Source organism: Pseudopipra pipra, chromosome 1, assembly GCF_036250125.1.
Source record: "Pseudopipra pipra isolate bDixPip1 chromosome 1, bDixPip1.hap1, whole genome shotgun sequence".
NCBI classification, from domain to species: Eukaryota; Metazoa; Chordata; class Aves; order Passeriformes; family Pipridae; genus Pseudopipra; species Pseudopipra pipra.
Window position 1 is genome coordinate 12,047,029 of NC_087549.1, and position 24,230 is coordinate 12,071,258.

The window sequence follows — 24,230 nt, forward strand, 5'->3', positions numbered from 1 at the left end:
AGAGTAGCTAACATCACATCATTTGTAGAGATGGATCAAAAGTTTAATATATGAGCACCTCTTTCCAAATAAATGCTTACATGCAGGGAGAAGAGTATTGTTACATAAATGCTTCTACTTCCTGTCTGAAGAATGTCAGAACCATGGTACAAGTTGTTTAAGCTAAATACAGTTTTAGCTATCATGACTTTTAGCCATTATAGTCTCTTAACTGAAATATTTGTGGGCCACAGTGTACACTTGCACATGAGATCAGAATATTTTAGTAGCATGTACTTTGGGGCTTGGCTTGCATAGCATAAGTGAGCTCATGGTCCTGAGTGAGACAGCCCTGACCAGGTTTAGTTTATCAGTTGGTGAGAACAAATCAATATTGATAAACTCTCCTGATTAATGGAGATCTGGGAATAGTTAGTTACCATGCTAATCCCTGGAGAATATCCTCTCAATAGAGTTGGTAGATTGTTTGCATTGGTAAAACAGGGGCAGAAACCCACCAACATAATAAAAGCATTGGGGCTGGGGGATGGGTAATTGCATCCCTTCTCTTGTCTGCCTCCCATTATCTCCTCCTTTGGTGATCTTTGAGGAGCCTTATTTAGAAGATAGGTGGGTCTTTTGTATTCTGGCTGACTAGTCATGGACAAATGGAAGCCTGGGGCCGTCAGGTTCACTTCATTTCTCCACATCTAGTGGGGGAACCTGTTCCAAAAAGAAGTGGCCTCTGTGTTTTTCAGATGTCTATGAACTACAGTAGTTGTTCCTAATCATCTTTATTCTAAGGGAAAAAGCCTCTCAAGTTTTTGTCAAAAGAGAGATAATACCTTATGCAAATCATGGGATGTAGGACAGCTTTAGGTCTGTGGTAGAATGAACTTTTCAGAAAATAGCATTCAGTGTGTACTCTAAAATGATGGAATACAAGAGAATGGTTTCCTCCACTGATTTCAAAGGTGTATTAATGCAAGAGTGAGATTTGGACTGTTTAGGAAAGTTAACAAAGATCTCATGTCTTCCTGTTTTAGGAAATGATGTGATTGACACTGATGAGGAATCACCATCAATTTTTGAAGAGAGGTCAACTCATAAAGTGCCTGATCGTGAAAAGGCAGAATTCCTCACTTTCAGCAGGTCTGTGTTTGTCCCCTTTATGTTTATATTTTTAAGATGGTCAGATCTGTAAACTGTTTTGTTGTGAGGGGTGCTGGGTGAAGAAGTGATGAGTTCAGAGGGGGTGATCAATATTTGCATGAAGTAAGTGCAAAGATCCAACTGGGTGCTAATGTTCTGAGTGCACTGCTCTGACTCATCAAACTGAATGGTCCAGTCCTATTTTCCTAAATCAAAGTGATCCACAGATTATTAGAACATGTTGATTTAATCCATGGTATTCCTTGAAAGACTTGAGACCCAAAAAATGCACTGTCTGCCCTTTCAGCTTAAAAAAAAAAACCCTGGGGATTTATGTAGCCATCTTTTGCCCTTCTGCCTTCCAAGATTGTTAAACCAGTAGCAGATTATGTAGCAGAAAAAAAATGAGAAATAGTTTGTTAAAACACTGTGAAAGAAACTGAAACAATGTCTGCATTTTGTACTTTACCCTACTGAGTTTGTTATTAATCTTTTGATGTTTTCATTTTGGAAGTCAGTCATGTAAGCCAACAGTTGAAGCAGTAGATTATTGTTGTCACTGTTGAGTCAGTTATTCTGCCCCCTTTCTATAGCTGTGCTGTCCAGAAGATGTGACCTGCTGAGCTTGGTTAGGTCTCTAGGACCTTTGACTTCAGCAAGTAAAGGTACAGCAGTATTGTGGTGGAAGAAACCATAACCCTCTTCACAAGTGTGTTTCATGCTAGTAAAGTCAGATTATTAGGGAATTAATAGGCAATTCGAAGATGAAAACATTAGAATGAAGGAATAAAATAAATGTACTGCTGTATTTTAACCAATTCAATTGTGTGCTTCTTCAAATACAGCTAACGTGTTTCAGTGCCCACATTAATTTTTTTCTTAGAAATGCTGTTCTGTTCTGTGCTTCCCACCATCTCCAGGAGGTATGGCCAAATTTTAGCTACACTTCACAGGTAGAAAGTTATTTAAAGTCAAGACACACTGAAAATGGTTGTGTATGGGCAGTGAAGAGATCCAGACTGCTTTATGCTGAGAGAGTTGTATTTCTGCTCCATATCAGGTTAATGACCAATTGTTATGTGTGTATTTGGCTAGACAGTCCCTCTGTGATATTTAAGAGCTGTTACTTAACCCAGCCAAAGGAGTAACAGACATGCTGGGGACTGGCAGGATTTCTCAGTGGAGGTTTGGTACCAGTTTGTGAGAAAATAGGCTTTGATAGTCTTCCTGATCACAGACCAGCTTATTATTTGGCGGAACATGAAGCGTATTTACAACTAAAAAAGTTAACATCTGTGTGCCTATTAATCACTCGTTTTTAAACGTGTTTTCTTCTTGCTGTTGTAGAAATCCTCGTTGCCAGCCAACATCTTTCAGACCACGGTTCTTATTAGTTGAAGATCCAGGGTGTGGGCAAGCTTTTCATTTGGCACCTGCAGTGATACATGCCCTGGAAAAGTTTCCTGTTTATACACTAGACCTGCCTGCTTTGTTTGTTAGCACCACATCCCCGGAAGAAACATGTGCACAGGTATCTGTTTTTGTCTTTATTCTTGTAGGATTCATGAACTGTATAAAAACTAGTGAAATAACCAAAATTCATTGTTTATTGGAGGTGGCCTGACTTGAATGTACTGTTATGTTTACTTCTGTCTGGAAATCCACTTTTCTTCTAGATGAAATGATACCATATAAAGATATTATATATAGCCATGTTTTCCATTTGAAGTGAAACAGGGAGGATGTTACTAGCAGCTCACAAAGAAGGGAGGTGCTGCTAATAAAGCCCTCTCTGTGGCAAGAAATCCTGTTGATCTCGGTGGGATCCAGAAAGTTTTTATTGCTTCTTAAGGCTCTGTGCTCCCAGTAGATGGCACTGCATCAACCTGACGGCATCATGCACTTTCTGAAGCCTTATCTTTTATTATATTTGTAGGGCAGTCAAGGTTTTGGGGAAAAGAAGTGTTTATTTTTTTACATATACAGCTTCTACTGCTGCAGTACATGCAGTAAAGGTGTTGAAATTCATGTACACTGGTGTGCTTTCCTTAACTAGGAAAATTAAACATAAGCAGATTAGTCCTGTTTTCCTCTTTTCAGTTTTAGGTAGGAAATCCGTTTTGTATTAAAATATTTTGAGCTCTAGTAGCAGCACTTGGGAGCTGTATGAGTCAGGACAGACACATTCCATTACTAGATACTCATTTGTCACATAGGAGGAACAATGCCTTTTTTGCTGTGGGATCTTTGGACATGTAACTACCCTCTCTAGTCACTGCCTGGACATACGACGTGTGCTTCCCACCTTGCAGTAGGAACTCCCTCAATATTTTTCATCTGACAGGGTCCATGGAGAAATTTGTTATGTGAAAGGACTGTTGGCACTTCCCTCATGGAGTAGATGCATGTTGTCTTTTGTGTACTGAGGTGCCATCTGAAAGCAGTGGCTTGTCCTCTTCCAAAGCACATTATCTCATCTGGTGGATCCTTTGGTAATGAGAAGTTGAGTGATTTAGCTCTTCAGGCAGGCTACAGACTGGTCACCTCTTAGAAAATGTACTTGAAAATATGAATTGTAACGAGGTGTATTGTACCGTGCCAGCCCTTGTCTTCTCACATAGGTCTTCGTTTGTTTGTGCTCCTGTGTCTTGGGTATGTGCCTGCTCTGAACTGAAAATGCTGTGGTCACAAGTGTGGCCATTTCTTCAGGCTAATGCATCTTGTTGAAGGGTTAGTCCTGTTTTTTCAGGTACACCACCACATTGACTGAGTTCTGAGGCTCTTTAGGAGTTATCTTACACCTAAGTAGTTTTGAAATCAGGTAAAGATTTGGGTTGGTTTCTGTCTGCATAGCAATGTCTATATTTCTGTCAAAGTGAAAATTTTACCTTGTTATGAAGGAGTTGTTCATTTACTGTTTTGTCTTGATGTTTTGACATCATGTACTCCTCTTACATAAGACAGTTTGACTGGTAGTTATGTAGTAGCCTATTTTACATGATGTAGTTTTCTTAACCAAACTTTCATTTCACCAGCTAATGCAAGAAGCTCAAAGAACAGCACCAAGTATTATGTATGTCCCACAAATCCCTTTGTGGTGGGAGACTGTTGGACCTACAGTGAGAGCTGTTTTTACGACACTACTGCAGAACGTTCCAACGTTTGCTCCAGTTTTGCTCCTTGCAACATCTGATGTGCAACACGAAGATCTCCCAGAAGAGGTATTTCTGTCGATACTTTTCTTCCTTTTTCACTCTTCCTTTTTTGGTTGTTAATTTATAACTCCTGGAAGCCTGGAGTACTGTGCCTGTCTGTTATTACTTAGGCACCCAAACCCAGTCTCTTGAAATCTGCTTAGAGAAAACAATGGTGAAAGCATTTGTCTGAAATGTTTTCTGAGTAAAGAGATTGACTTTGGCCCAACTCTTTCACCCTTCTCACACATTCATGCTTATTAGACAGATGTACAAATTTGCTTAAGCATTCATTTCAGTGATTCAATATGGTTAGGTGTGTAGTTGGTGAAGAATATAAGGTGCTTGAGATGTAGCTAGGAAAAAGATTGTGTTTCTGAAAACGTTTTTACTGAAAAAGTACAGTAGTCACACTGTTACTGACGGAATATCATTTCAAATTTAAATAACTTCATAAAAATTTTGATTTCTTTATAGGCTAGAAAGCTAGGATCCAAATTCCATCTCAGTAGCTTGGAAATCAAGTTTTACATGCTGAGCTTCCTAGACATCTCTGGTGGTATAACTGCCCCCCCCCAAGCTGTACTGTGATCTCAGAACAAACACCTGAGAGTGTCCATTAAAGGAAGGTGTTCAAAATGTGGATATGCTGCTCTGATCATTTTTTCTTGGTAGCAGTAGTTTTTATACTGTTAATAAATGCCTTCTAAACTAAGGAATAAAATTCCTTCCATACCTTCTGGTAATAGAGATGGGAAAATGGAGAGTACAACTTGGAAGTATGCAACTTTGGACACTTCACTTTAATTAATTTAAAATAATATTTATAAAGCCATCTTACCAAAAAGCTGGCACTGGTAAGCTGAACCTTGCCTGTTCCCTCTATTGTTGCCATATTCAAGCTAAAGGACAGCAAGGCAGGTAAATACAAAATAAGCAGCCTTGGAGGTGGTGAATGTGACCCCTTTCTTAGTGGTTTATCATACCTTTTTTTTCATGGTGCCATAACTGTAGAAGTGTTTCTCAGAGCAGGTGTTTTAATTTGCTATGTTATGAAAATCTAGCCTTTTAAGGCCAAGAAGATAACTTTTCATAGCTTGTTTACCCAGATGAACATTCAGTTAAATTTAGAAAGGTACTCATCTTTTTGAAATAGAATATAAAGAATTTGTGTGGCCTTATATCTGAAATACCTTTTCTCCTCATGCTTTAGATAAAAGTATTGTTTAATAATGACTGTGAAGAAGTTTTCAAAATCCAGTGGCCTACCTGTGCTGAAAGGAGAAGTTTTTTTGAAGACTTAGTTATGAAGCAAGCTGCTAAACCTCCTGCATCAAAAAACAATGCAGGTGAGGATATTCTAAGTATGAAATTTTACTAACTGTAAGTTAACAGTGTTTTGCTTTTTCATGGATTTGTATTTGAATACCACCAATTGACTAAAATTTTCTGATTAATTGAAGCTCGGCGGCCATTGGAAGTCCTGCCTGTAGCACCACCACCTAAGCCTCGACAGCTGACAGAGGAAGAAATGAGACAGCTGGAGGAGCAGGAAGAGGATACATTGCGTGAACTTAGGATTTACTTAAGGGACGTGACTCACAGACTGGTCATTGATAGACGTTTCAGAGCATTTACAAAGCCTGTTGACCCAGAGGAGGTAAATTATTGTTGATCTGCAATACCATGATAGCTGTGTGTATTCACAGTTTCTCTGTGTGTATGTTCCTTGGTGTTTGTGTGCTCTTTCTAGGAAGATTTATCTTTGTTTTTAGGACTGTAATATTCTGAATTTCCAGGAAGCTGGAAGTGAATTTCGCTTTTACTTTTGTTGACTCCGTGGGGCTCTCCAAGGTCTTTGAGTGTTCACTGAAGTCCCCGTGTTCCTTCTAAAACCTCTTTAAAACTTAAGAGTATTTCCCTTAGAAGGGACCAACAAGGATCATCTAGTCCAAGTGCCATTTACACCAAATGCCAATACAGTTTGCTCATGAAAAGGCTTTGATATGTAGGTGTGTTACAGCACTGAAAAGTAGAAATCTTTCTTTTTCTCTGTAACTATAAACAGTACCTCTAGGGCTGTTTTAATAAAGCCTAAAACTCTTTAATTATCTGTCAGTAGTTTCTGCAAGAACAGGAGTAGAAGCAGCAGTTTGCCAAATAAATTTTCAGATTCTATTCTCAGGGAGCTTTCCTTGGTATAAGATCAACCATATGGACTTGTAGGTTTTTCAATTCCTCTGTAAGACCCCAAGTCTCAAGCAACAAGCTCACTAAAGGGGTTTTACTTTAAAAATATACAAGGCTTCAACAATATCTGCCCTCCAAACATATTAGAAGAGCACTTGGTTCTTTTAAAACCTCAGAGAGAATGCATAGGAGAAAAGCTGTACACATTTTCTCAGAGGGTACTTCTACTGGTACACTTTAGAAAATAAGGGAACTTGGCAAAAGTTGACAGGGTAACATAGAAGCAAAATAAAGCATTCTACAGAGCGTTACTTAGCACATGCTAACACATAAAACTTAGCAAATCCAGCCCATCTGGTCCTAAGTTGCCCAAAATATTAAAAAAGAAGAGTAGGTGAAGAAAAAGTAAAGAAAGAGAGAGAAAGAGAGGAATATAGCTACCATCTCTAGATCCAGCTAAATGAGTCTAGAAAACGGTGGGTTCACCATTCACAAAAAGGTGTGCCCTTTCCCCCCCCGCCCCACACACACTTGAGTCGGTCCAAGCCACTAATGAATATAATAATCCAGTTTCTCACATCCTCCCATATACTTTTATTGAATAAGTGTAAGCTGGGGCACCTACTTCAAAGTCAGCTGTAGTTTTGAGATAGCTTTGTGTTTCAGCAAAGTCCATTCCCCTAAGCATCCACTGACTTGTCATTTCCTTTCCTTGTAGCTTCTGAGATGTGAATAATCTAAACAAACATAGATGTCCTCATGTAAACTACCCTTTAGGCTTCTTTTGTGGTCTGAATAAAGAAACTGGCACCTCTGGGTCCAGTTATCTCATTCTAAAGTAGGTACCCAGACAGGTGCATGAAAGGTGAAATTCCTGCAGCCTTTTTCTTGCTGCTAACAAAGACTCTCAGGTGACTTTACTGAGAGGTTTCTTTGTTGTTATTTTCTGAAAGGAAGTGAAATGAATACCACTCTGGGTGCCAGTTCCCTTCTCTGCCTCACACATGCTTCTGACCTCCCTGCCTTTTTTTTCCCTGTCTTCTAGTCTGTCTCATCAAAGCCAGGTGAAATAGCCCTTCTGTTTTCAAGAAACTAACTGGGTAATTTCTGCGTCTCTGGATGTGTCATATTGGGGTTTTTAAGAAGTCCTTTATTTGACTTTATGAAAATAATTACTCTTCATGGCTACTGCGTTAAATCTACAAGCACCTATGTTTCCTCTGTAGGTACCTGATTACAATGCTGTCATTAAACAGCCCATGGACCTCTCGACAGTTCTCTCCAAGATTGACATGCACCAGTACCCAACTGCAAGAGATTTTCTAAAAGACATTGATCTAATCTGTAGCAATGCTTTAGAGTACAATCCAGTTAAAGATCCTGGAGGTGAGGATGTGGTTTTATCCCTAATTTGTAAAAATTTTAAATGTGTAAGTTGATAAACGTCATCTGTGGACAGCAGATGTGGAATGAGATAATTTTAAACATCCTCAAAGAGAATTTCTTGCTAGGCTGTGAATGCATTAAATAAACTATTTGGGAAATTGTGATAGACATATTGATCAGTAACTACTGCTTTCTGACTGAAAAATTTCAGATCGTCTCCTTAGGCACAGAGCTTGTGCCTTGAGAGATACTGCATATTCTATAGTGAGGGAAGAAATGGATGAAGATTTCGAACAACGCTGCCAAGAAATTAAAGAATCTCGAAAGAAAAGAGGTATGTTTTGTGACACTGAGGATTTCAAGACTTGACTCAGTATTTGTAACCAGCCACACAAGACACAATTCTTTGCTCTCTCTTATTTATTGCAAGGTTCAGACTGTGCTTCCTCTTACTTCTGTGTAATGCCAAAGGAGGACTCTGTTCCTGCGTGTAAGAAAACAGACCCAAAGTGTAATGAAAAATCAAAGACGCCAGCAGTGCCTGTGGATGCCAGTACCCCCTGCTCTAAAGGCAAGATGCGTTTTATTCAGACTTTCTTGGAGAAGGTGCTGAAGGGATTGCTACATTCTCTGTTCTTGTGACCTAACGTGTTCCTGTGATGCTTGATTCTTCATGCCAGAGGCATTAAATTTATTAATATGTTTCAAAACATGGGATAAATCCAGAGGTCATTCCTTCAGTGTGGTTATGAGATTCAAGGGGCTGGTTGACATTGTAAGGCACTGGATCAACTGACATTGAATGGCTCTTACATTGCTACCTCTTGAAGTCAAAAATGTTGTACGTGGCAGTTTCTGAATACTTAACTAGTTTTTAGTTACATGCAACAGTGTTTTCCCCTTCCCTGCCCTCTTACCGTGATTTTCAATTGAAGGGGGAAGAGTTAAAAAACAGGGGATCAATAATCATTATTTCTTGACTTTCCCCATGAAAAAACAAAGGCCCTAGGGTGTCTTTCAGTTAAAACACATGACATGGTGTGAAGTTTCCTGGTCTTCCTGGCATGTCAGGGAATTTTGCCTCTGACTTGACCCGTAGGCTTTGTGTGGTACTCCATGAGTACAAAGAGTGATGGGTTTTTTTGGAAGACAAAAAGCCAAGTTTGTTTCGAACAAGGTTAACTGAATCAGAAAGCCCATGAGACATAAATCTTTGTGGACAATTTTTTTTTTCCAGCACATATTCCTTTAAAAGTGTCTTTTCAACTCTTCCCAACATAGGTATAGCTTTTGAAGTTTACAGATTTTGAGATTTTGAAGAAGGACTCCTCTCCAAATGCTTTTCTGTTGTTCACCTGTATTAGATCACATACTAAGTCACCCAATAACCTTGCTTTGCAGTAATACTTCCTAACTAAAGTAAGAATTTTCTGCTCATAACAGCTTGAAGCTGATAGTTTTGTGCATGAAATTCTGTAGCTGACTTTTTTTTTTTTTTACATCTAGTAGCAAATTGACCCCATTAAATTGCAACTTTTTCTCCAGACATTTGTAGGGAGACAGACAATGGTACTTGAGCTCCTTTGGTCATTTTCCTTGTAAGTCAAGTAAGATGAAGATGCTGGATTTTGAAGGAAGAACTGTTATGGTAATGTTTTGGATGACTTTTTCTTGTATCTCTTTGTAGATAAATCAAGAAGAAAACGCAAAAACAACAGAAAGTCGAGTATTGCAGCAAAGAGGAATGTTCAGTTCAATAAAGAGAATAAAATTCCTGAAGACCAAACTGAAGTAGAGAGTAGTGAAGAGTCTAACACGGATTGCAATGAATTTGCATCCTCCCAGGATGCTCCTATTGAAGAATATGAAAATGTACTTCAAGAACGACAGAAAAACAGGACAGAAAATGAAAGAGAGAGAGTTCTCCTTGTGACTAAATCTCCTTCTGGAAAGAAGAGAGAACATTCAGACCTAAGAGAGCAGAGTGAAATGCCAGATTGCCAAAAAGCCGGAACTTCTGAAGATGGAGGTTCAAATGGTAAGTGAAAGGTCAAACAGGTCATTTACCTCCTTCTTCTTCCTGAGGAGGGTTATAACAATTACTAGGTTTTAGCCTTCTTGAATTCTGTTCTATCTGCTGCGTCCCTCTCAAATCAGGACACAGTGTTCTTGCATAATGGTGCTGCCCTTTGAGTTATGCCGGCCAAACTTGTGTTTTTCTGCAGCTGCTGGATTTCTGATTCTGCAGTTTTGTTTTTCAAATGGTATCTAATTGAAAAACAATCGTTGGCTTTCTTTTATTGCATGAGAATCTTCCCAGCAATAAGCAGTGTAAGTTAAAAGCTGTACTTCAAGCAGTAAGGACCCAGTCCTGTGTGAAATAGAAGAGATGAACTACTGTTTGCGGTGTTAGATGTGTTTCCTAACTTAAATTACTTTGGAGTTTTACTGTGCAATGCTGTACTGGCAGTGTGACTGGTTTTTTTCCTGGTTTTACCTGCCTTTTTGTCTAGTGCTTTTTTTTTGTGTGTGTGCAAGTTTCTAGTTTTTATGGAGCAGTGACTTTTGCTAGAAAGAATGTAAAAGTCAAGCATTTATCAGTGAAAAACGGTAACAGATCTGTCTCTGTTATTGCAGAGAAGTACTCTTTTCCAGGTACAGGATACTTCATTCATACTATATATTACAAAAAAAGAGAAATCCCGCTTAAGGAATCTGTGTCGTTCCAGATTCATGGGTACAGCGCGTGACTCGTGCGAGATGTTCTCAGGTGGAAGAAAAACAGCTGGCTTGTGTCAGGAAAGCCGTGAAAATTGGCACACAGAGCGTGTTTGTGGATTACTGTGAGCTCAAAGTAAGTCTAAATTTCAATTTTATTAATACTGAAGTAGAACATTTTCTTGCTACATTTGGAATTGGAAATGAAATCAGTTGTTAACCAATGCAAATTCAAACAATTTATGGGAGGGATATATGGTTTGTGAAATAATTCACCCTGTAATAGACTATGACCATTATTTCCACAGCTGGTTAGACTGCTGTTGTTGCTTTTGGTGAACTAAATTTCAGGAGACTGGGTTCTCTCCCTAGTTTTAGTGTAACAGATCTTGTTAAATTTTAAAATATCCTACTGACACACACTGCTAGTACTGTTGGTTATTAATGTCATGGCAATTTTTATGATGGATTGGGCGTTGTTTTGGTTTGCTGTTTGCACGTTTTCATTTATTAGGAATTGGAAAAGGACCTTGATTTTTAGCAGTGATGACTTTTAACCTGAAGTTAACCTGAAGTTTGAGTTGACTCAAAGCTCATCCTGGATAAAATATTAATACCTGCTTTTTCTCAAATGCTTTCAAAATCCAACGTTAGAATTTTGTGTTCATACAGGTACAGTGTCACAAGGCTTTTCTAGTCCCCTGTAGGAGAGAAGGTGCTATCCTAGGATACAGCTGGGGAAAGGGTCAAAAATGGACCTAGCTGCATGGGGTTAAGCAAAGTTCATTTGTGTGAATTGGAGAGGGTAGAAGAAGGACCTGGCCTTCTTCGGGAGATGTTGCAGTGAGGGAGATTTGGGAAATTGATAGGTTGAGGTCCTGGAGGTTGGTCAAATCAGGGCAGGCTGCTGTTTACAGCAATGATGTTTACATACAATGATGAGAAATGGAATGAAAAGAGGGAAACTAACTTCTTAAGGCTGGCTTCCTAAGCAAGCAAATTTCATGAGATTTTGTTCATAGAATCATAGAATATCCTGACTTGGAAGTGACCCACAAGGATCATCGAGTCCAACTCCTGACCCTGCACAGCACACCCCAAGAATCACACCATGTGACTGAGAGCATCATCCAAACACTTCTTGAACTCTGTCAGGCTTGGGGTCATTGCTACTTCCCGGGGGAGCCTGTTCCAGTGCCCAACCACTCTCTGAATAACTTTTTCCTAATATACAACCTAAACCTCCCCAGACACAGCTTCATGCCATTCTGTTGGGTCCTGTCACTGGTCATCAGAGAGCAGAGATTGGTACCTGCCCCTCTGCTTCCTATCTGCCTGTGTGTGTAGAGAATCCACATAGGTTTCTCTAGAGCCAGGGTGCTAATAGCACGTGCTAAGTTGTTGCCGGCTGGATAAGTTGTATGGTACAGCCCTTACAGATGTTCCAGCTGTGAGGACAGAGCTACAGTCACGAAATATGTCTTCTAGAAAACTTGTTTTCTTAACGTGGGTGTCATTGAAACTTGCTACTTGTGCCAGAGACTTTCTTTGGAACTCACCTGCAGTCAGTAAGCTGGGTGAACCTCCAATCTGTAGCTGCTCGGTTTTGGTTGGGGTGATTTTTTTTGTTTGGGGTTTTGGTTGTTTTGGGGTTTTTTATAGTTTATTTGCTTGGTAATAGGCCTAGAACTTGATGAACACATGGAAGAGCGTGCAGTCACCTATATGGCAGCAGTTAGAAATAGTTTCATGTGGGATGTTGGCCATGCACCTGTGCCACGTCCTACCTTTTCTGTTTGCAGCTTATCTTGTGCTATTCTGAACTCATATCTGTTTTTTTTCTTCAGCAAGTGTTGCATTCTATCGCCATGCTAACTGAGAACGTCAGTATATTTCGCATGGAAAAACTATATGCTGTTCTTAGCCAGTGCATTTACCAACACCGGGAAGATGGTGACAAAAAGGAATTAGTGAAGGTAATTTCTTTTGTCTTAGAGCACTTTCTGCCATTATTACGTGTGTGTGTGTGTGTGTGTGTGTTACACATGTGTATGTGTGCCCTGTGAACATCACACTTATTATAGCATTACTCTTTACTGCTTAGTTGCCTCTGTTACAAGACTTGTTCATTTCAGTCTGGAAAACATTTATCCATTATTGCATTTTGCTTCAGTGTTGGCAGTTCCAGCAGGAAAGTCTTTAAGATGCTGGGTCCCCTTAGAGAGCTGTCTCAAAGTAGTTGACCTGTCTGTCACTAGTTCTGCTCCAGCACCTTTTCGGGGGTGGGGGGCTGGGAAAAGCGGGTGCTTTTCTCAGTCTGTCGCTTCCTCGTTCTCCCCTTGCGGAGAACATGGTCACACTTGGTAACACTTGTATAGCATTCATTCCATTATTGAAAAGAAATTAATTATGAAACATAAGGAGAATTAGAGACTTTAGTCTCTAGTCTCACCAGACTTTCTTTTTAACTAGTATAGCTCAAGCAACTTTAATTTCATATGTGGGGAGCTTCCTGCCTATGATGGTTTGACAATGCTATTGAGTCAAATTCTCTAATCTTGTCCTCTAAGAGAGGATTTCCGACTTGTCAAAACTTGTCAGAAATATTTCACAGGAACCCATGGTCCCAGTCAGGCATTCCCAGTATTGACTTGATTTAGATAGGTTGGATATTCAGTCTTCAGCTTCAAGGTCCTGGAATCCATTTGTGTTTCAGGTGGTTGTGCCTAAAAATAGAAGAAATTCTTCATGTTTCTCAGTCTTCCTTAAAAAAACCAGGAAGCCTCTTCTCTTTGGCCCTGGTCATCTTGATCCCTTCTTCCACACCCAATAGTTAGAACAGACACTCCACTCTGATTGTGCAACAGTGAGGATTATTTGGATCCAGGGATGCCATTCCTGATAAAGGCACCCCTTTCTTCTAGAATAATGATATGTTTTAGCATGAGAAGGGATTTGTTTGTTACCTTTGGGGCTTGTGTGCTTTTGTGACGGGACTCGATTTCTTTGTTTGTTTTCAACTTTTACTTTCAGCTTTAATGAAAAAAAAATATCTCCTATTCAGAATAACAGCACAAGTCAGTCCAGGAGCAAGTTCTGCTGTATGAAGAGAGAGACTTTAACAAATATTTATTGAGAAAAGAACAGTTACAGCTTTTAGTTGTGGCTCTTCGGGAACTGTCTCCTTTCTAATTGTTAAAAGCACCATTGATAGAGATCCATAGCCTCTTGGTACAGATCCCTGCAGTTTTTCTAGCCTACACTATTTTGGGTGCATAAGGATGTGTTTGAAGCCAGTGGGTATAGAACGATGTCGTGATGGCAGAAGCAGCTAAATTATTATTGACTACTGTATGTATATACAGATTCTTCCTTCTTTTGATGAAGAGGTAAACAGGGTTCTTAAGCTTGTATTCGCACTGACTCTTGATTTGTCTTTTCTTCTTCTTAGGCAATGAAGAAAGAAATTACAGCCTTCAGTGATCCGTGATACGGATTTCAGATACCTGACTTCACATAGTCTGTAATGTTTCCTTTTGGTTGCATGCTCTTTTCTTTGCATAACTCAATAAATACTAGTTCTGCACATTTATTTATACATATATGAAACAAATATATGTTAAAATTTATTAAGAAAGCTCAAATAAAGTAATTTAATGACTTTTATTTGATATTTCTCTCCTATCTGTGTATATTTTTATGTGACGTACTGCTGTGATTGCCTTTAGAACACAGATCTGAATAAATAATTTCAGTACCTCTTTTTAAAAGAAAAACTAACTTGAAACAAAGCAAGATTTACTACTGTAACTTTCTAAGGTAAATTTTAGTTGTGTTTGTAATAATGGCAACCTTAATGCTGGAAAAAAGCATTTAATATCATTTGTTAGTTGATCAGGTGGCCTGTAGTTGAATTAAGTTGTAAATAGTTTTCTAGTTACCTGGGGAGATTGAAATCTGTTTATTACAAAAAAGTGAATATATTGTTTGCAATAAATATATTGAAGTAAAAGCAAAGCAATATCCTGATTTGAAGATGTATTCCTTCTCAAACCAGCAGAGAAAATTTATCTGTTAATTTGATAGTTATTTTAAAAAATGAGACCAAGTTTCACTGTATCACAACTTCTACAAAAATTCATTCCCATAAAATATGTGGCACAATCCTTTGCTGTTCACACACAGCGTGTGGTGATACCGAACACCGAAATGTGCAATCCCTCTGTTTGGTTTCTTACCTATGTCAATAGTGTTCTTTTTTTATGCCCTTCTAAGTGTGTTTCTTCAAACATTTGTTCGTTATCCACATTTTCTTTTCTCTGTTTGGGTATTAATAAAAAATTAATCTCTTTTTAGTGGTGTGTTGTCTGCTCTATTTTAACCACAGAGTAATTTTGATCATTAATAACCTTGCACTTACAAGCCAGCACAGATATTAAGGTTTTAAAAGAAGAGGTGCATGTGAGCAGCTTCCTCTCCACTCCTGGTGTATGGGTTATACAACAAAGGCAAGCCCAGGAAAAAAAGAAAATTTACATTGGAATTTTTAATGTAATATATTACACTGGAAATATAAAGAATGAATTAATGTTACTTTTCCTTAACTTGATCTCTATCTTGGCTGCTGTCACTGCTTTCCAGTGTGACTGGGGGCGGTTTGCTGACTGCATTCCCCAAGAGAACTGTTTGGAAAACTGAACAGGAGTGACAGTGTTGAAATGAAAAAGCAGAAACATTCCTGGGATTGAAACTTTTGCTCTTCCAAGCTTTGATCAAATGCTTTCCTGTCACTAATCTGGCCAGGATACTGTACCTAGGTAGATCTTTAAAAAATGTTTCCAGTTTGTAGATCTTCATTTTCCATGACGAGCTGTGAACGGTTAAAGGCTCCCACAAGCCACATCTTTATTTTTCTCTTTCTCAGGGAAACGGCCACATTTTAGTGTCTGACCCAAAACACAGCACATAGCGATGAAAGAAATAGTATATGGAAACGTTTTTGAAAAGGGTGCAGCGAGAGTAAAAACCAAATATTGACTAAAATATTTTATATGTACTAAAGTGAGAGAGGTATCCCTTCTTAAAGTTCTGTAACTAAACAAAAAAACCAAACAAACAAAGAGTGGGGCGGACTCTCTTTCCTCAGAGCCGCTTCTCTCGTTTGGGGCTCTGACCCTGCGGCCGTGTCCTCCCTCGGCGGCACCTCAGGGCTTGGAGTCGCTGAAGAGCCTTCCCGAGGCTGGAGGCGCCGCTGCCCTGACAGCCCGTCCCGGGCGCGGCGGGAGGGCCGAGTGCGGAGCCGAACTTTGCCGGCGGAGGAGCGGCTACGCTCGGGAACTCCGGCCCTGCCGCCCCCGCTCCTCCCCGCCCGGCCCAGGAGCCGCCGGCGCCCCCAGGGCCGCGGCGCTGCGGGGCCGGGGCAGCCCCCCGCGCCCGGTGTCCGCCGCCCGACGGGCGGGGCGGCGGGAGCGGCTCCGCCCCCGCTCGCTGCCAGGGCGGCTGAGGCAGCGGCCGCGCTCCTCGCGTTCGCCGCGCTCCCGCCCCGGGGCAGCGCCGCGCCGGGAGGATGCGAGTGGGCGCCGCGGGGCGAGGCGAGGGCGCGGGCGGCCGCGGCGTTGGGAGCTCCCGGCCCATCCGCCGCCCCCCCGCCCCGAAAGAAGTGCAGTAGTTTGTGGAGCGCAAGATGGCGGCGCGGCTGTGAGCGCAGGCGGCGGGCGGGCGGCGGCGCGGGCTGAGGGGGCGAGGCGGAGCGGCGCCGGCAGGTAGGGGCTCGCTGGGGGGGCTTTCGGCGCCGGGAGGCGGGAGGTCGATCCCCGCTCCCCGGGGAGGCGGTGCTCTGCGCCCGCCCCCGCTTCCCCCGGGAGCGGCCCAGGCGCTCCCCCGGCGGCGACGGGACAGCGCTGCCGCCCCGGGGCGAGGGCGGCTCCAGCGGGCGGGGGCGGGCGGGCCGGGCCCGGCAGGGACGGCGCCCGCGGCGTGGGCGCGGTGGGGCGGCCGCGCCCCGCCCGCCTCCCCATTGTCTGGCGGCGGCGCTGCCCCCGCGGCCGGGGGTCATCGCCCGTCGGGGTCGGTGGGCTCCGGGCGGGCAGGGGGAGCCGGGGCATCCCTTGGCAGCGGGCTGTGCGTGTACCCCCAGCCCGGCGCGCAGCGGGGTTAAACCCCTTCGAGCCCGAGCTCCTCTCCCCGTTCTTCCCTCCTCCGCCCTGTGCCGGGAGCCTGTGCGGGGTTTTGCTTGTCACGGAGTGGGGGAAGATCCGTCTGACTCGTCAGTCAGAAAAGAGAGTCAAAGAAGTTCAGTAATACCGGTGCGCCCGGAGGAGCCGGCGGGTTCCCGCCCGGTGTCAGCGCTGGGACGGACAGACGGACAGACTGACAGACGGACTGACGGCAGCCAACAAGCCATGAAGTTCTGGCTCCAGAGTTGTCTCGCATCCCGTGGCGTTGCGGTGCGGGGGCGAGCGTGGGGAAGCAGCACAGTGTATGTGCAGGCAAAGTTGGGGAAGATGTCTGGTTTGCTCCTCCGGGGGTGTCTGGGTTTTTAGGGGTGCGTTCTCACGCTCGGCTCTCCCCATACCAGGATGTGCAGCACTGGAGATCAACACCGACTTCAATAAACCATGTAATGGAGGCAGTTCTGGATCTCTGAAAGGGCTCAGAGTATCTGCAATAGTGAACGTCATCTGGTAGGTACTTGTGCTTTATAAGCACAGAATCACAGAATATTCTTGAGTTGGAAGGGACCCACAATTTCTGAGCTGCTTGGGCAGGTTAAATAATGGAAGTGTGGAGAAGTTTACTGTGCACAGAGTGTCAGGTAAAATAGTGAAGGCTGAGGTGGCTGGGTTTGCGAGCTGGAATAGATGCTCCTTTTTAAAATAGAGATGTACAGAGAGCATATTGTGCATGTCAAACTGCATAGAAGCATATCAATAAAAAGTGAATTTTGTTACAAGACTTGTTACATGAAAACAAATATTCGCTCAAACGTGAGAGAGGAATTTTAAAAGCTGTGCTGATGGTTTTCACCAGTGGTCAGTTTGGTTTTTTTCAGAAGGCTTTCAGGTCAAAAAAGAGCTTGTGAGTACTTACAGAAACCCTGTTTGAAACGACCTATGTGATGCAGACTAGAGGACTGCCCTGAATTATGACCTCTTTGAGAGAGAATGCATCATTTAGAAAACCCTTTTGTTGCTGTCTTTAAACATTGCCAGGAAGGCAGTCTATCTTGTGTTGTTAAATGAATTCCTCTGAGCCGATTAGAAGTAGGTGCCATTTTGTATAACTGAAATTACTTGCTTTTAAATTCAGGCTAGTGGGTTTTGTATCTTTGCTAGACTGAAAAGCCCTCTGCTATCACATCTGGATAATGCGTGTGTGTACTGTGATTGTCCCCAAACTTGACTTTGTAAAACATAGCACTTCGAGGTAGATCTTTCTTTTGTGAGGCTTACTTTCCTACTTTCTGTGTATTTCTTATAATAATCTTTTCTGGATTATTTCTTCTCCTGCAATACCCTTGATGACCTGTGAGTGCTTTAGCAGTGTCCTGGTGTCTAGCCTTAATTGCTGCCATTTATAACTGTAGTTTAGGATTGGTATAGACAATATTTATCACAAAGTTTGTCAGAATACTTATTGTTAGAGACCGTGAATTGAACAGTTCTGCCTTTTGTAGATTCTCAGTACTGAAGAATTTCTATCAAATAATGGACTTTGTAATAACGTTTGGATCCCTTTTGTTCCTAGTGTACCAAAAAGACTTTCTTGTGTCTCCTGCTTCACTGAGTAGTCTATAGCGTTTTAGTTAAGCTTATTGCTATCCCTGAGGTGTCCCCCTAGTTTTCCCTCTGTTTTTTATATGTAGTTTGAGGGAAAGGTTTAAGTTTTTGGTTAACTCTCATCTACTTATGATTAGTGACCCATTTGTTTGTATGTGACTTTCAAAGAGTCTTACTTGATAAAAAATCATATGTCTTTGAAGTCAGATTCTTTCCTCAAATCTGAGTACAGGATTTTTTGCAGCTTTATGAAGCTGGAACTTTAAAAGAACCAAGTACATATGAACTGGATTTTATTCTGTTTGCACATAATAAATATAACCAAGGCACGATCACTTGTAGATAAGTTCTGACTCATCTTTATTTTGATGATCAGTTTCTCTTTACTTGTCAAGCTGAGGTCTAGTCAAGGTTTCACGGTACCAAATTCAGTATTTTTATGTTTTCTGATTTTTATAAATCCTGAGCCTGCTGTAAAATTTACAGAATGATCTGTACATTTACAGAATGAACAGTATCTGTTAAATTAAAGTCCTGTGTGATAACAGTTTTGGGGTCATGGTGTGAGGGAATGTTATGCCCATTTTTAGCTGAGTGCACGGACGTGCTGTTCTATTCTGTATATTAACGGTCAATATTCTCTCTCCTTGTGCTTCAGATGTGGGGTCATTGATCCATAAATGTCCAAGATAGTTTGCCTCTGAGCTGTCAGGGACTTGTAAACAAGTGATGCAATTTTCAGTATAGTACCATTTTCCCTTTTGTTTTCTTGCTATTTCCTAAGTAGACAGCAATACTGATCTTAGTGTTCTACTCTATAGCTCCCCACTACCTGTCAGTAGCATGACCTTTGGTGAATATATAGCTGTAAGAATACAATTTTGTTGTTATTAAGTTTCTCATATTGTCAACATCATTAGTCTTATTAGTTCAAATTTATTGTCCTTATTCCAATTCATCTTCTCTCTTTTTTTTTTTTTTTTTTAATTTTCATGGCTAGTCATGATCTTTCCAAGTAGTCAAACCATTTTGCTGCATAAAATAGTTCTATGGCATTTCATAGTTCTATGCCTTGCACCACTTTTAACTGATGGTGCATTTCCAGTTCTGTGGTCTTTCTGTCAAGGAACTGGAATGAAGTTCAGAAGGTGCACTCAAGTCTTTTTCATATACTTCAAAGTTCAGTGAAGTGGTACATATTTCTTAGAACAGTGTCTCTACTACCAGTGGATTCTTTCTAAGTAGCTTCAGGGATCAGCTCAAATTGAGCAAAAATCTGCTGTTGTCACTTGTTAGAAGATGTGTATCACTCTTTTATCCTCAAGTGCTTTGAGATCATAGTAAATGTTACAGTTCAGTAGAATTCTCTGAAAAGGAGTATGATCTAAAAGGGGCAAAAATTTGGATGTAGTGTATGTTTATTAAACCATTAAAATTATAAAAAGACACATTATCATGCTAAAGCACAGCAGCTAGGAAAATTACAACTAAAAGAAGAATGGATGTTACGTGGTTAAACAATCTTGGGGAAAAATTGTAAGGAAATTTGAATATGCTACTTTTTGCACTCCCTAAGTGATCAAGTAGCAAGAACTTAATATTGCAAACATCCTTTAGCAGCATGACCTCTGCTTGTGCCTGACAAGTCTAAAGGAGCTCAATATATTCTACTTTGAAAGAACAGGTTTCACATCATGTTTGGAGCCATTTAAGAAAGTGATTTTGGTATTTTAGGTTCATTCTGTGCAACTTGGCTTTCTCCCAGAAGTGTTTTGCAATGCAGTCCTCACCTTCCTTGCTTATTGGTCTCACTAGGAGCTGAAGGAATTTTACATGCTTCCAGGGACCCACAGTTTGAAGCTGTTGCTCAAGCAAGACCTAAAGGCTGGCAGTTTTGTTTGAAGAGTGGGCAGACAGAGCTGTGCAATGAGGCGTGTGTAACACCAGCCCTCGCTGCTTGGCAAAGCCAGCGTCGTTCTGTGAGTGCCAAACTCACTCCACCAGGCTGGAGGACAGATAAGAGCTTTTGAACTTTCTGATGGAGATGGTGAAAGTTCCACGTGTTCAGGACTCTGAATCTTCAAAGCATCTTTGAACCAATTGTATTGGAAAATAGCTGTTAGCTGAATTAATTCTGTGAATTGGGTAATTATTTTATATAGATTTTAAGGTTTGAGTCACTGGTTATAGGTTAGGATGTGATTATCTTAACATTGTCTTAGCTTAGAAAGTTGCTAAGAACTTCATAGATGGGAATGCATGTTTGTATAGTCCAGGGCAGTCTTGGTAGAGGTTTCTAAGTTTGCCTTTCCTAAAAAATGAGACACACTAATGTAAACAAAACATGGTACTAATGTGGTTACTTTCCTCCCTGTATCATAATGGAAAGACATGCTTTGTATGCCAAAATGCTTTTAAAACTCTCCTACTGGCTCTGTGCATGGGTGTAAGGTTCTTGTTAATCAGGTCAGTTGAGATCTAGGAATGTTCTGTGTCCGAAAAAGAGTAAAAGGGACACAATGGGAAAGGAGTTAGGAAAGAACAGTTATTACTACTTGGGCTGTAGAAGACTGGTCGTAATACCTTATTTACAGCTGTGTGCTTCTTCAGAAAGTCCAGATTTCTCGTTAATATTTAGAATACCTTCAAAGTAGAAAGATTCTGACTTCTTATACATGGGTCAGATGCCTTCAGCAAAATCAGGGGAGCGGAGGGCTCTCTGCAAATCTGAGCTGTATCAGGAGGAGTTGGGCACTTGGCAGCAGTTGCCAAGTGAGTTAGATGGAGCAAGCATGAAGGCTCAGGGGTTCCTGTTTCTCAGGAGGATTCTCCACAAGGTGAAACACATTTGTAGCTTCATTGGAATTTTTGGAGCGTTCAGCACTGCACAATGTTCGGCCTTGTTTGCAGTGTTGAATACTTAATGGCTCTCTGTTCTCCAAACTTCTCGGTGGGGATCTGTCTGACAAAAGGTTTACCATACCTGGAGTGTCACGAGTTCATGTTTTTTGTGCATGGATCAGTGTGAGGAATTGATGCCTTTACAAGATCCCTGCTGGCATTGTAGGTATCTGTTTAAATATGATGCAAACACACACAACTTTACTCCTTGTACCTTGTGAGTGTTTTTCAAATTTGACTTCTTAATGCATTTTACTTAAATTTTTTGGAGTTTGTTGGTGAGTAGAGAACTAATTTTTTTTATTTCATTAAAAGAAATAATTTACCATAGAAGAAGACTATTTTTGGTGAGGTAATTACAACTTTGGGTGCTTCTTCTTCGGTTCCTTTAGGGGAAGTATAAGGCTTTGTTAATATCAGCTATTTGTTTCTTTTGGGGAAAGGAGGGAAGAGGTGGGAGAAAAGAGTAATATTGAAGTAAAGTAAGTTTACTCTTTCCACACTTAGTAAAGAAATAATCACATGAGCACATCCTTAGCAAGATATATCAGTCATTGTGTATAATGTCCAGAGAGGGAGAATTTTTATATTACTGAATACACTGAAATTTTAGTTCAGAATCCATTGCTTTGAAATCTTTCTAGTATATTGATACTTTCATGGATGATGACAGTGTGAACACCATACTCTGATGTCACACACGCTTACTGACACAGTGGGAAATACTTCTGCAGCAGTTTAAGTCAGATGCATATAGGCACAAGCTAGTTCTGAGGGCAGAATTTGCAGCTATATGCTCCTTTATATGAGTGAATATCCTGTTTCCAGATGTAATGCTGAATTACAGATAGTAATTACTATCTGTGAATTGCTGAGCAGGAGCCCTCTTCCTCACCAGGCTGCGTTTAAGCCCTGTTGCTGCAGAGAGCTGGCAAGAGAGAGAGGCTGAGGCTGAGAGCTGGCTGGAGGGTTGGGACTGGAGATTGCTTTGCACCAGAGCAGCTTCTTCAGCACTACTTTGTGCGGAAAGATTCAGTCATTTCCACCCAAAGCAGTGAAATAAAAAGCTCAGTCAGCCATTTCATCTTGAGATACCCCGCCTTCCAAAACAAATATTAAAAAGAAAATGTAGGTTTTGGCCCATGCATACCCTAGTAATTTCCAGTGATTAAGTTGATGCTTGTAATTGGGGTCTAGACAGGCCATGTTATGCAAAATACCTTTTTTTAATTTCTGTAGAGACAGTTACAAGATTTATGTAGTCCCTTTGCTATTTTATTTAACCCAAAAACTGCTTGAAAGGGGAAGTGTTTAGTTTGCCTTCATCCTAGATTCAATTTTAATATCTAATGTTTAAATGAAGGGGGGGTTGATCTTTATTCTAGTGATTCGTGCTGCCTCAAAGCACAGTGGTTTCTAGTTGTGTGCTGCCTTTCCCACTGGGGGATGCAAACAAAAGAACAATAATTTCAGACTCCTCCTTCAGTTTCCAAGAGAACCTTAGCTGCTCAGGGATAGCTTTGAATTTTAAAAGCATTTTTCTTCCAAATTATGTATTGATTGCACACAAAATAGCAGTGCTCTAATATGCAATTTAAAACAAATGCATGATGGTGCTCATTTGCTTTTAATGCTGCTTTTTCCAGCAGAAAAACAAAAAGTGGATTCTGTTCCCATAAACCAGTCTTGCAAAATCCTTACAAACATTTATTAGTCTAGACACTAAATATTCTCACCCGGCCTCAGCTCGACGATGACAAAAAAAAAAAAAAAAAAAGCAAGCTAATATTGTACTTGGCTGTCAAAAAAGGAAAAGAAGGAAAAAAAGAAAAAGCTTGCCCCAGGCTAGTGAACCAGTAACATTTTGCTGGGGCTGCCTACAACAGCAGATGCATCTTGCTCCCATAGGGTTTCCAGGCCTGTCTATTCTCTCTGCTTAACTTGGACACTCTTATAAACATTCGCTTTGGGTACCACGCCCCAGTCGTATCCTGGGCTCTTCTGATTTGTTTGATTTAATAATCATACTAAACATGTTCATCTTACCTCTCCTTACCAGTATTTGTATTCCCCTATCTTCAAAAACAATCCTGATATATAGGAAATGGAATAATTAAAATAGGTGATTTGATCACAGCTCAAATCTGCACATAGAGAACCTCGATATAAATGATTTCTGCTTGCCTTGATTTGGATTTGTGCTTTTGATAACTTAAATAAATGGTGAGGGATTCTCATTGTCTGATATTGTGGTAGTTTTGCAGAGTTTTGTTTTGTAAAGGGATACATTATATCAGGGAGTGTTTACCTGATCAGTCCTTTATCTCAACATACACTCGAAGTATTCATTTTGGCTTTTGTCATTTTCTTAGAAAACAGTGATTTATACATATCCTGTTTTTCAGTTAGTGATTAGTTCCTGTTATTCCCAATTTATGTCAAACTACATTTGATTGGAAATTAAAATTTAATTTAAAATTCACCCAAACAGCATAACATGTCTGTATTATTAAACTATTGTAAATATAGCCTATCTAAGAACACATTTATTCAAACGTGACTTTTTTTTCTAAACCTACTGTTTTATGAAACAAAATATGATACTTTTTTATACTTACTAGATTAAATTTATTATTTCTGTGATGATGTATCCGTGTCTGTTTTAGCCTTCAAGCTTGAATTGGAGGTCTTACCCAGAAAAAAACCTGTCCTGCTTTTTAAACTTCGAGAGAGGACACTTCTGTCATTCAGAAAGTAATTTCTACCTTCATTGTCTACCAAGTGAATGTCTGTATAAAAGTTAGTCATTAACTGTCATTAATTCAGTGTTTTCACTAAGAATTTCCAACTTAGTTAACTAAAAGTGGTGATATGAACTAAAACTGTGGTAATACTGATTTTTTTTTAAGTGCTTTTATTCTCTTAATAAAAA

General features: G+C 40.6%; 1 protein-coding gene across 1 annotated transcript in view; it reads left to right on the forward strand.

Moving 5' to 3' along the window:
* The window catches only part of ATAD2 (ATPase family AAA domain containing 2), a 30,412-nt gene extending 15,438 nt beyond the window's left edge, over positions 1 to 14,974 (forward strand). The window contains exons 17-28 of the mRNA XM_064645596.1: positions 1,026 to 1,131; positions 2,479 to 2,662; positions 4,167 to 4,352; positions 5,539 to 5,674; positions 5,789 to 5,985; positions 7,742 to 7,901; positions 8,113 to 8,235; positions 8,332 to 8,472; positions 9,589 to 9,939; positions 10,631 to 10,755; positions 12,467 to 12,595; positions 14,071 to 14,974. Coding sequence (XP_064501666.1) covers positions 1,026 to 1,131; positions 2,479 to 2,662; positions 4,167 to 4,352; positions 5,539 to 5,674; positions 5,789 to 5,985; positions 7,742 to 7,901; positions 8,113 to 8,235; positions 8,332 to 8,472; positions 9,589 to 9,939; positions 10,631 to 10,755; positions 12,467 to 12,595; positions 14,071 to 14,109 — 1,877 coding nt within the window. The 3' untranslated portion in view covers positions 14,110 to 14,974. The remainder of the gene's footprint in view (positions 1 to 1,025; positions 1,132 to 2,478; positions 2,663 to 4,166; positions 4,353 to 5,538; positions 5,675 to 5,788; positions 5,986 to 7,741; positions 7,902 to 8,112; positions 8,236 to 8,331; positions 8,473 to 9,588; positions 9,940 to 10,630; positions 10,756 to 12,466; positions 12,596 to 14,070) is intronic.
* The last annotated feature ends 9,256 nt before the right edge of the window (positions 14,975 to 24,230 follow it).